General features: G+C 42.0%; 1 protein-coding gene across 7 annotated transcripts in view; it reads right to left on the bottom strand.

Moving 5' to 3' along the window:
- The window catches only part of UNC13B (unc-13 homolog B), a 212908-nt gene extending 200270 nt beyond the window's left edge, over positions 1-12638 (bottom strand). For all 7 annotated transcript variants that reach the window (XM_032205600.1, XM_032205604.1, XM_032205601.1 and 4 more), the window contains exon 1: positions 12530-12638. In XM_032205600.1, coding sequence (XP_032061491.1) covers positions 12530-12551 — 22 coding nt within the window. In that variant the 5' untranslated portion in view covers positions 12552-12638. The remainder of the gene's footprint in view (positions 1-12529) is intronic.
- Between the last annotated feature and the right edge of the window lie 15 nt (positions 12639-12653).

The following is a 12653-nucleotide window of genomic DNA, read 5'->3' as shown; positions in this document are numbered from 1 at the left end:
ATAGATCCCATCAATGCTTGTTTATCAGGTGGAAGAAGCCACAGCCTCCTGGTCTTCTCGCTGGAAGAACTGAAAGGAAGGAAGAGCCAGCCAAATTTACTTCCACCCTCCCCATTAAGTCCTACCTGATCTTGTCCATCCCAAACAGGCTCAGCCTGTGCAGACTGCTGCATTCACAGACAACTTACCCATGTTGTTGGTCCTTCCCCTGTACCAGGAATACTTTCGCCAGCTCCACCTTTTCCTCTTCCCACAATTATCCCATACTGGTTGGCAACACAGTTCTGAATCACAAGAACTCCTCTTATTCCATGAAGCTCCTTGTTTTTCAGAAATTCCTGTCATTTGCCTTTACATGTGTAACTCTTCTACTTAATACCAGCTCATTTTCCTTATGGATTCCCCTGGGGTCACTTAATTCTTCATGCATTATATTTCTCTACTTCCAAATCGATTATGCCATTAGGACTGGGCTTAAAAACAAGTTTGACATATACATTCCTACTTTTCTTGCCACACCACAAGCGGAAGACATCTATCTACTTTTCCCATCAGTTTTTTAATGTTAGTAGCTTCTGCTACAGCCAGTCCCTCACCCACCTTACGTTTCTTCTGCCAGTTCCAACCTTCTTCAAAGAGAAACATCTGCTGCAGTGATTGGCAAGATGCATGTTTTCATACAGAGCCAAGAGGTTAGCCCAGCAGTCTGCCTCTTGCAAGCCTACACCACATTTATACAAAATTACCTTCCACACCACTTCCATCTGTCTATTAAGCTTTTATTACTCTCACTTTAAACCTGAAGCTATCACAGTCTCCTCTGCTTTTGAGGTCAGGATGCACATATTGCCCACACTTCTCTCTTATCTCCTTATCTTTCTGCCACCCCACAAAAACCACCAATCTCCTTCTCCGATTAGGTGATGCCACTGCTGGCTTACAGCAGTTACCAGACTCAGATTTCAAGTGTTGTACACGTTAGCACTCTGGGATGGAGTTTACCTGACTTATATTCATTAAGGTGTAGAAGATTTGCTCCCACCCTATACATCTGTGTATTGTTTTCAGCCCTCACAAGAAACAACAACTACAGCTCAGGGATCGCACCCAGCTCATCTTTACACCCTGTCCCTATGCACTGTGGCCCGATTCCTTCCTCTGCGAGATGGGTTGTTTCTCCTTTTCGTGTGATCAAAGCACCTGCTGTTATCTGTTTTAACATCCTTTGCAAGGGCTCACCTCTTCTGCCGAGTTGCAAACCCCTGCCTTATCCCTGCACTTCCTGATCCCCAAGATACATCTTCCTCTACAAACAGATTTTTCTGCCCACACCTCACATAGGTTCAGTGTTTGCTCACCGTATCCTGACACAGTGATCAGTCAATCATCAGCTTTGGGGTCATTTCCTGGGAGAAGCCTTTCCTTGTTATGTGAGATTCTAATATTTGCCCCTGCAGCTTCACAGACTTCCATGTCTTCCTCCATACCCAAGCTCCTGACTTCACCAAAAGGCTTCTATATACTTTTTGCAGGTGCTGGTATACAGGTTTAGCTCTTCAATTTCCGCTAGGTTACATCGTGGTCACTCAAACCAAGTTCACTTCCACATCCAGCATCTCCTCAGCATTCTCTGTGCTGCTTAAAGCCACAATTAAATTTGCCTTGCTCTTAGGGCCACAGTCACCATGCAATGATGAAACCGCCAGGTACCACAGCCCTGTACCCAGCCCTGACCAACTGCACACCTCTGCTGCGGGGAGTTAGCCTGCCACACTGACAATGCCCAGAAACACTTCTCTCTAACCACATTACAAGATTTCTACCCACATTTAAATCCTGGACACCACAGATCTCCAGTGTTACCACAGCAAAATCTCTTATCAGCTCTTCCCGAAGTAATTTCAGCCCAGCTGGTTCCCTTTTATCCACCCTAATGCCACTTTACAATTCTGCATCCCTAACCCACCACAATACTGCCACCAGTCACCTTTGTTGCTCTCTTCCCAGAGCAGGGCATCCCCTCCAATATCTTCATTCCCATCGTAACCCCTGTCATTGCTGCTTTGAGTCCTACACCAACAGCTCCAGCACCACCACTTCGGTCACACGCTTCCCACTGTGATCTTTAAGAAACGGACTTAGAAAAACTATTAATAAAATGCACTTCACTTTTTACTCTTTTTACTTCCTATAACTTTATACATCGCTTGTTATTTTTAGAGTCATGCAATCCCTAATTCATCTCTGACACCAGCTCTTTCCTGCTGCTGAGAAAAACTGGAATGCCAGCCCCAGCAAGCGTGCACAGGGTTAAGTCCTGTGTATTCACACTCCAGTCACGTGCAGCTCTGCTCCAATAGAGCCTGAACACATTTCTAGATCTCTGACTGAAGTGTCCGACACTTACAGGACGGTAACTACAAACTCAAATTCACAACAGGTTTGTTGCTAGCCTCCTGCTAAGCCACACTCTTCCCACCTAGCCAAAACATAACAAAATGCTGACTTAACATGCCAGCCTGGCAGGTTGCAGCATGTCTTGATCTCCTTTCAACCACTAGAAAATATATGTAAGTGTTTTTCATTACAGTCAGATCATCCATGAAACAACCAAGAACCTCCACTTAAGTAACAGGCATCACCGAAGTCCCTTTTTTCCCCAGTCCTTAAGTACTGGCAGGGCAGGGGAACAAAATTTCCTAATAGTTTTTCCAGCCTAAGGAGAGGCACACATGCCACTGTGATGCTGAAGCTGAACAATCAGTTCAGGTTAAAAAGCATGAATTTGTCACATATGATGATAATCAACAGAAGGCCGCCTAGAACTGCTGCAAATCCTTCGTCAGTTTTAATTCAGAAACTGATCTTTTTCTAAAAGACTCGAGGTTGTTATACTAAAAAAATACAGTGTCCTACAGAGGGTCATATTAGATTACTACAACAATCCATTCTGGCCTTATAACTATAGAGTTTCTAAGCAGTTAATCTCCTCAAAAAATCTGCTATTAAAATGGAGCATACGCAGACTCCACTTACTTAATTTGATATGTGAAAATCTAATAAAATTTTGCACACGCAGCAAGTTATACCAGGTAGGAAAGGCTGAAACATAATTACTGTCTCACATCCACTTCCCCTCCCCACCAACTACTATTCATGTTACATGCCACGTCCAAGTTTCCATACGTAAGTTTCAGCTCAAATCAGGATTTCGAGTCTGGGGCATGTGCGAGCTAAAAAAAAAAATAGAAAGAATTTATTTCATAAATAACAAGAACTTATTAGTCTATAAAACATCATCATAATTTTGGTGGTGTTTGAACTCCTACCTCTGAAAATGAAGGCAGCTTCAGCTTTTTAGTAACTTATGGGCCTCATGCTCTTAAGAAAAGTCACGTGAAATGCACCTTTCAAAGAGGCCAAGCAACCTCCTTAAGAATGGCACCCACTTGCTTATAAAAAAAAAGCATGATGAAGAAGAGCTCAAAAGATTGGGAGGCTGGACAGAATCGGAATGATACACAATTTTCTAAAACGTACGTAGCTGTTAATGCAGTAGTCAAATTCCCTCCTCACCCAAAGCTGATAAGCTACCTTGGCATCATCTCAATTAGTGCGCAGTACTGCTGGCATGATGGAAAAAAACAGTTATTAAAGGTTTCCAAGATAACAGCTTGCAGATCCCCAGTGCACCTGCAGTCGTAAAACCCCACAGGGGCTCCAGTTCCAAAGGACTGTGGCTGTTGCAGCAGAAGACCAAGTGATGACTAAATGGGGATCAGCACAGGCACTGGAAGTCAGAAAGCCCTGGGTATTTCCTGAAAACAAGTTCTGGGGTTTGAGAAATCCCTCAGGAAAAGCAGGTGTTCATGAAGGATTTCCTTCTAGACACTTAAATAACTCCAAATTCATTTACATTTTATTTTAATTCCTTGGAAACTGGAAGTTGGCCAAGCAGAAAATTTCAGTTTATATTACGGCTTAAATAAAATTTGTCCCACAGTTTCTTCCGATATAGCCTTTCCATCACTACCTGACCATACAGAACTGTTCTGAAATACCTTTTAAAAAATACTTTTCAGCAATTAAAAAAAAAAAAAAACTGAAAGGGATGAGTTTGCATAGCAGTCTTTGAATAATTTGGTCAAGCATTTGCTGAAAAAAATTGCCTTAAAGAAACCTTCTTGGAATACTCAAGATGCCAACATTCAGTGCAGAGCAGAATAAAGCATGCAGCTCTCCATCGCTGAAGTTTACAATGCTGTCTGGCCTCAATCAGGTACCCAGTGGCATAAAAAGATATAAAAAAAAAGCGTACAGTGAAACGTTACCATTGTACTGGCACAAAGCTTTAAAGGAATGAAGGGTTTAATGGGTTTAACTCCAGACCCAAACTCCCTTCCTCAGCAGAGGCCAAGAACGATGGCACCAGGTTGGCTATATGTTGGCAGACTTCATCTGGACAAGAGTGACCCAATATAGCCTTTACTGTAAAACTCCTCCTTTTAATTAATTTATTTATTTTTTAATTATACACCTTAAGCTGAATATTATTACACTGACCTTGGCTGAGAAAATAAGCATGAAGTGAGCTGATGCTCAGAAGTGCAATTCTGCAATTATTTTGTATCGATAAATTACACCTCCATGGTGGAAATGCGGGAGTTTCCTTAGAAGAGCATTTGGCTGTAAAGAATTAAGAGGGTTAAGTCACAGGAGCTTTAAGTAATAAGGTTAAAACCAGTATTCCTTAAAGGGACACAGCCAGGGCTGAAAGCCAAACTTCTTTTAAAACTCAGCAACAGTTTTAGGCTAGAGATTATCTCGAGGAAGACACCTTCTCTTATCCCTCATCAGACATTCCCTTCTAGTTCAATTCACTTTCCGTTCATAAGTGATGTTTGGGTGCAAGGAAGAAGATGAGGGGCCTGAAGCCTGCACAAAGTTGTTTGAAGATCATGCCTTGGTTTCTGTTTCTAAATGACCCTTTTCCTAGATTACAGGCAGGCAAAAAGGGAACAAAACCAGGGGTGTTTTTTTAATGCTTCACACAGCTTTTAACCCATGGAACCATGCCCAGAAATTATAAAACCTCTACAAATTTTAAGTCTGAACATTGAAAGTATACCCTGAAAACAAAGGGGACGGGAGTAGTATCTACCTGACAACATCTCAGTTTAATATAGAATCATAAAATCATAAAGATTGGAAAAGACCTCCAAGATCATCTGGTCCAACCATCACCCTACTACTACAGTCATCCACTAAATCCTGTCTCTACGGAAAGGTTGGACCTGGTGCTTAAACACCCTCAGTATAGAATTTCAATAAGCCAAATGTTTCTATAACATAGGCTTCCCCACTGAATGCAGGTACCCAACTCCCTTACAGTTCTTTCCAAAGCTTCCTCCAACTCACCTGACAAAAGGATGAACCTACGAACACTCAAGAGCAGCATGCTAGAGAGAACTTGAGCTGAGTCACAGCCATCAGCTGCTAGCATTTACTTTCATTTTTAAGATACCCTCACCTACTTGTGAGAGACACAGCAAACCTGCCAGCGACATCCTCTGTTTCCTCACCACTTTCCGTAACAGCAGGGTATGAGTTCATGTAGTAACGTGGTGCTTACGGAGTTCAACCAACACCAGCCAAAAGAATTCTTCAGCTGAGGACTTCTCTTCCTCCAACCTGACCCCATTTCCATTGCAAGTTTCTTCCACTCTACACTGTATAAGAAGGGAAAGACCACTAATATCAACAGGTACTCACTGTCTTATGTAAAAGTGTGATAATTCAGTTGAAGCTCAAAGCTAAAAATTGGCAAAATAACTTAAGGAGTCTGTATTGAAAGCCTGTTGAAGGAGGGGGGCACCTGAGCTTTTTGTGACACCCTGAGTAAACTCCACTTTATCTTTTCATTGAACAACAAATCATTGTTTGGAGGTGTTTAAACTTCTTTTTTTTTTTTTTTAATCTGGATTAAAATTGAAGCTTTCTTTCTATCTCAACTAGAACACAGATACTCAGCAAAACGTGTCACAAGCAAGGTGCTTGGTATGGTAGTATTTAACTGAAATGTGAACTCACAGAAGACAGTATTAGTCAAATAAAGCTGGTCAAGTTGAGAAATACTTGAGAGCTCTTATGCCTACTGGCAATTCCATAGTTCTTTTAAAACTTGTAGATAGCATTCCAACTAAAAGCACTAAGCAGGAAAAGTACTTTGGATCCCTATTACAATTTACTTCTGCAGAACAGTGACTTCAAAATTGCCTACAGTAGTTGTGATCAAATCAAATACCTAGCAATACAAAAGAGACATTTCAGAAATTCACAAAGCTGGGGATAGTTATTAGTTATTTCACTGAGAAAAATAAAATTGAACAGGAACTGTAATATTAGATGCAGAAAACATTTAAAAAGAGCTTTCTAGGGAACCAAAAGCCACTACTCCTTGAGCAAGTACAATTGTAGTCCACCCCACTCCAAAAGCAGCGAAGAGATACAAGCCACTGCACAACATACAAGAAATAAACAATTATCAATACAGGTTAATTGGCCCTACATGTAAGGGGAGATGAGATAAATACAAAAAAAAATCTTAATCTTCTTAGAGATAAAAAGAAACACTAAAAAGTATATTGCCATCCTAACTCAGTCACTGATTTATTTGCCAATGGCAAAGAAATGACAAGCACACAATAAACATCTGCTCTGTGCTTGGGGAGAGGCAAGGCACCTGTGTGAGCACGTACTTTGCAGTCCACCAGTAAGTGAAGACAAAATCCAAGATGCAAATAATAAAAATCAGAAAGTCTAGACATCTGAAGAAGCCTGGAGCCCTGTGACATTTGTTTTAAATGCATGCTGAAAGATTGGAAGAGTCCCTAAGGAGACCAGAGTGCCACACTCCAGGTGACAGTAAGCATGCTCACGGGAGGACAGGTACCTACAGATCACTGAGCACACCAGGCAAACGTAAAAACTAATGTGTAAAAACTAATACAGCAATCAATATTTACAGGGTAAAGTTCTGAAAAAATTGTTACTGCTAAAGCAGTGAGAGCAAGTTGCTTCCACACACTTTAATACAAAGAAAATGCCAGGTACTAGCAGGTTTTAGTCTACCAAAGAGAGACTGAGAGAAGTCCAAACACATCCTCACAGCAGCTCCCGATCTGTTTGCAAGACCACACAATGAAATCCCTGTATGAAAAGAGAGGTGTTGTTAGACATAGGACTCTGGTTTCAGGTCTCTAGGAAGAGCAGTGAGAACAGCTTTCACTGAGTGACTGAAGTAGTTTCCAAAATATTGTGTAAAGATTGTTAATGAGGTATAGGGGAAAAAACAAGGGAGGAAAGTTTCAAAACAAAGTAATAAAAGGATCATTTGCCACCAGACATATGCATTTCACAAGCCTCCAAGCCAAATATTTAAGGGAAAGTCCAGGATTTAAAAAAAAAAAAAAAAAGGCAGTTATATTGCTTGGACTTTATATGACACTATGTAAATTGTAACTAGCTCTCAAACTGTTACAGTTCATAATAAGGAATTTACAGAGCTTGGATTAAATCCATCAGTACATTGCATATTAAAATATTATGTTAAAAACAACTTTAACACATTTGACCTAGCAGATCCCAAACTGAAGGAGTCAGCTGAGAGGACACCAACTGAGAAAAAAATAAAAAATAAAAATAAAAAAAGCAGATGCTGCCCAAATTCAGGAAGCACCTCTGTACATTTCCCTTTCCCCACTGAAAACCAGAGAGGATTTTCCAGCGGTTCTTAGAGACCAAACTCTTAGAACAAGGAGTCCACATTACTTGCTGAAACGCTGCAGTACTAGTGCCCAAAGCTGAAGGAGGATTTGAAAGAGAAAAGTGAATGAACATCTGTGCATCACAAGCCAAATACAGTCTGTATCTTTTAACCATTCCTGCTACTTAACAACAGAAGCTTGAAAGCTTTAAAGTTCCCTCTATGATTAAGCCACCAATTCCATGTCACCCTTCCAAACCCTAAATTTAAGTCTCAATGCAATGAGGCTCCTTTAAGAGCTAAGACACTTTATCTTAGCATTACTATCCAAAATTGTAACACATTTTGTTCCAAAACTACACATGCTGGTAGTTCCCTGATTAATTGCAGATAGAGAAAATGAATCTGTAATAATATATAGCCACTTCTTCATGAAGCAATGTATTTGTATTAATACCTGCAGTTCTGCTACTGTCTTCTGGATCTAATTTTGTTCTTTTCCATTTTAATCTACACAGAAGCAGGTAGGGTTTTGTCATTGCCTTGTTTTTTTTTCAATTCTGCAACCATTTCAGAAAGCAGTCGCAACACAGCAGTACAATCACCCTATTGCTAAGAGTACTATTTACAAGAGAGAGTCCTTCACCATTGAGAAGCAAGAGCTGGAGGCACTGCATTCAGCCTCACAAAGAACACAGAGGTGAGTTGAGGCTATTTTATTGAGGAAAAAAAAATAAACACAAAAAAAAAAGCCCTTGTGCTTGATTACTGGCCTTCTAGTTATGGATTTTTCTATATATTCAACAAGGTGGACATGCTTTTATTTCTAGTGTCAGTAACACTAATTTCCATTTTCCCCACTTGCTTTTTTTCTCTTGGATGTCGGAGTTTAATCAGGTGGGCAGGTACTGGAACCCCAGTTTAGCTGGCCACACAAGAAAGCTCTGTTAGGTTCCCTGAGCTCCACTCCAGCTATTCTGACAAACCAAAAAAAGTCACCAGATAAGCAAGCTTTGCAGCTCTTCAAAGCACCAGCAACATAAGCAGCATGCAATGAAAAGAAAGTCCCTAGCCTCTAGGTGCTATGAATTTCCCACAGCAGTCAAAAACTTAAAATTTCAGAGAGCAAGACCAGAACAGATCTCCTAACTCTATGTCCCACATACCTCAGGCAGCTAAGTCTCAGACTGATACTGCAGAGCAGACATCAAGACAAAAGCACTGCGCCCTCACGGGACTAAGCCACACACCACGTGCAGGGATGACACAAGACCCCCACTGCCAATATCCCTGGAACAGCAAAGTAAAGCATTTCAGATACTGATACAGTGGATAGGACAGGTGATGTATGAGACAAAGCAACACGATTTTTATTACTATTATCAGATGGAGAAGGTAGATCCAGAAGCTAGGGAGACAAAGGAACTGAAGACACTGCATAAAGCTGTTATAAAGAAGGAAGGAAGACTAGAAGAGAGCCATCACTGGGTTTGGTAATAAGCTATGACATTATCCTGAGATACCAAGAGCTGGTGGCAAAGTAAAATGTAATAAAAGTGAGCAAGTGAAAGGGTCTGAAGTACGTCTTTGGACAACGATGCAAATAGAGCAAAGGAACTGATGACAATACACTGGTGACCAGATGATCCATCCTCAGTTGGTATGACCCTTGCAAACTGTGCTGAGACAGCAGCTACTTCTGCCTGTAAGCTGGTAGACAGGAAAGATCAGACAAAATTTAATGAAGTTAAGATCCAAGGTAAAAATCAAGACTTCCAAAAGGAAAAAAAGTTAACAACGTAAGACTGATATGAAAAACTGGACTGCTTCCCTGGGACTACTTTTATTTAATGCATGCTGTTTTCACAAACACAACCCTAAATGCAAACTAATAAAGCGAACTGTGCCAAGAGAAGATTATGAGACATAATCCAGACACAGCTGCTCTGAACTGGAGTATTGCAATCTCTTTTGCACTTAAGCGGTAGAATCAAAATATGAAGAAGTCTTCTCTAAAGGCCTCAGTTGTGTAAAATTTAGCATTTGTTTTCTGCTTCACTTACACCCTCTGCATCTTTCAAGATTCCTTCTCCCCAAGAGTCCCTTAGATTGCTCCTACAGCCACTTCCCACATCCTCCAAACACTTGCAGGTGAGCCCAGACTCAGACTTCTGCAGAGTTTAGATTTCCTGCCAGGCACATCTACAACAGACAGGGCACAAAGCTACTGAAAAAAAATACCTGATTTGATCTCTGAGAAGAAAAAAAAAAAAAAAGAAATGTACCTCTTAAAAAAAAAAAAAAAAAAAAGAGATCAAGTCACAAATGTCAGCTGCTCTATTGGGAACAAAGGCAGTGCTCAGATCTGTTTTGTGTGCACTGTTTTAGATTATCCATTCATTAAAAGATCATTAATACACATAATTCAAGTAGGGAAAAAATCTGTGAATTACAACACTTTCTGGCTGCTGGGCCTCATGTTACACTGCCACTTAGATTTTTTTCCATGTTTCGCTTTTATCTGTTAAACTGCAATTCAGAGGCGATTAACAGTGTCCTAATCACCTACTTTTCTTTCACAGGTTTTTGGTTGTCTTTCTTTTTTTAATCTCAGGTCTACAGCATACAACCCGAAGTTACAGTGCAAACTTAGATGTGTATCATTTTTAATGAAAAAAGCAGCTTGTTATAAATAAATACATAAGTCAACACAACTTACTCCTGCTTGCACCAAAAGTAATTGTTTTACCTCACCTTCTGGTACCTATTTTGTTTTTCAGACTGCTCTACACCAGTGTAACACCATTTTACGTTTAATGGTTCATAATTGTGAGTTCTCATGAGCTTATTCTTTCAGTCATAAACATTTTAAAAAACACATTTAGTAAATTGACTGTATTCTTCATTCTTATAATAAAGGTGCTCTGTATCATCTAAATCACTGCCAGTATTATCTGCCATCTTAGCACAGCAGGTGGATATAGAATCTCATTTTCACAGCAGTTCTCCACCACACAGTCACCAAACACTTCATTTTTCTTCTTTGTATCTTTGCACCCAGACAAAAATAAACCAAACACAAAAGTGTGTCATTTTGGACCACCGAAATGCTTTTGTCCCAAAGGCTCTATGGATCTTGAAGGAACAACCTTGCAAAGCAAGACTGTCTCAGTAACTGCAATATCCAGTTCATGGTCTTTCACTACTTTTAGTAGATGGGTTATAAATACACCTTTAACACAAGTGGCCAAGTTCCATGTGGCATCAAAAGCAGATTTTTTTTCATAGGACAGCCTGAGAGCATTTTGAAGATCAACCACTAAGAAGAATTGGGAAAAAAAGTAACATTTAAGCATCCCTGAGCTAGTAAGAATCAGCTGCAGATAAGATATTTTGGTAAAACTTTCCAAATTTCTAAGTCCACCAGAGATGCTCAGTGTGCTTTAGAGATAACAGAGAACATTTTTACGATAAGCTCCACACTTACACAACTCTCCTACCTCCTAAAACAGATATTATTTTTTTTTAATAAAAGGGTTGAAACTTAATTAAGAAGCCCTCTCATACAAGAACAGTGCCCTCCCCAAAACACTGCACACTCAATATACTCCTGTATTACTCAGATGGCATCTTTTCATTAACACTATCATCAAAACATCGATTTTCATTCAAAAAGGTGATGAACAGCTGGGTGAAGAGCTGTTATCAGACCAAGGGATACAAGCAAAAGAAAAGCTGAACTGGCAGCAGCACACTAGTGTCAGTTTTTTATCATATCTGGCAAAGGAGCTGAGAACATTAAAACAATACTTCTAAGCCGAAGGGCACGGCTGTGAGGACACCCTGCGACCAGCATTCAGCGCAAAACACTGACAGGAGACACGTCCCAGAAGCACGAGTCCTGGCAGATGGTACCCTTCAGGGATTTAATTTTTTATTATTTTTTTTTGGCACAAGAAAGCAAGAAATTGAGAACTGGAGATAAAGAGCAAGCGACTAGCACTGTAAGCCATCCTGCATGGGAAAGCACTACTTTTCAGTAACCTGTTCAGCAAGGGGACGAGGCTCGATAGCAGGAGATGATTAGTGATGTACCTGAAATAAATAATGCTGCAGGTTAGAAGCACAGACACTGAGGATAACAACGTTAAGGCTACTGACAGCAGCCTGCTCTCTGCCAGCAGCACAGCTTCATTCAGCGGCAGCGCTTCGACTCGTGTACAAACGAGCTACGAAACTCAAACACGGCTCCTCCCCGCTCCCAGGTTTTGGCCCCTGGCTCCTCGGCATCGCACCTGCTGCTTCCTCGCCTTCCTCGGGGCCTCTCCTCGCCCCAAAAGCTGTCCTCGGCCTCGGCCAGACCTTTGGGGTATGGGGGGGCTCGGCCACCTGAAGGTGCGAGGCTCAGCGCCGCCTTCACGGCTTCGCGACCCGACGGGGGCTCAGCTGAGAGGCAACCGGGATGCCGGGAGGGATGGGAAGCGTCAATTAAAAACAAAACACGGAAAGCCCCACGCAGACCTGAAACCTCCCGGCTGTGCTCCCAGCGCGAGCACCGTACCGGAGCGAAAACCAACTTCGGAGGCAGGTGCTGGGGGACTTGCCCGTCCCTTCGCGGATCCCTTTGGGGATCCCCACGGCTTCGCCACACTCCTCTCCCCCCGTTTGAGGCAGGACACCCCGAGGGGTGTGCGGGGTGGCCACCACCTGCGGGTGGCACCCACCGGCAGCCCCGGCTCCGCCACCGCCACCGCCCCCACTCACCTCGCACGCACAGCAGCGACATGGCGGCGGCCCCCCTCCCGCCGCCGCGCCTCAGCTGCGGCCCCGACAGCCGCCCCCGGCTCTCCTCATGCCGCCCCGCAGCCGCAGGTCGGCCGGGCGACGA

The sequence above is a fragment of the Aythya fuligula genome, chromosome Z, assembly GCF_009819795.1.
Source record: "Aythya fuligula isolate bAytFul2 chromosome Z, bAytFul2.pri, whole genome shotgun sequence".
NCBI lineage: Eukaryota > Metazoa > Chordata > Aves > Anseriformes > Anatidae > Aythya > Aythya fuligula.
Note: the sequence above shows the minus strand (reverse complement) of the source record. Positions and strands in the feature narration are given on the sequence as shown.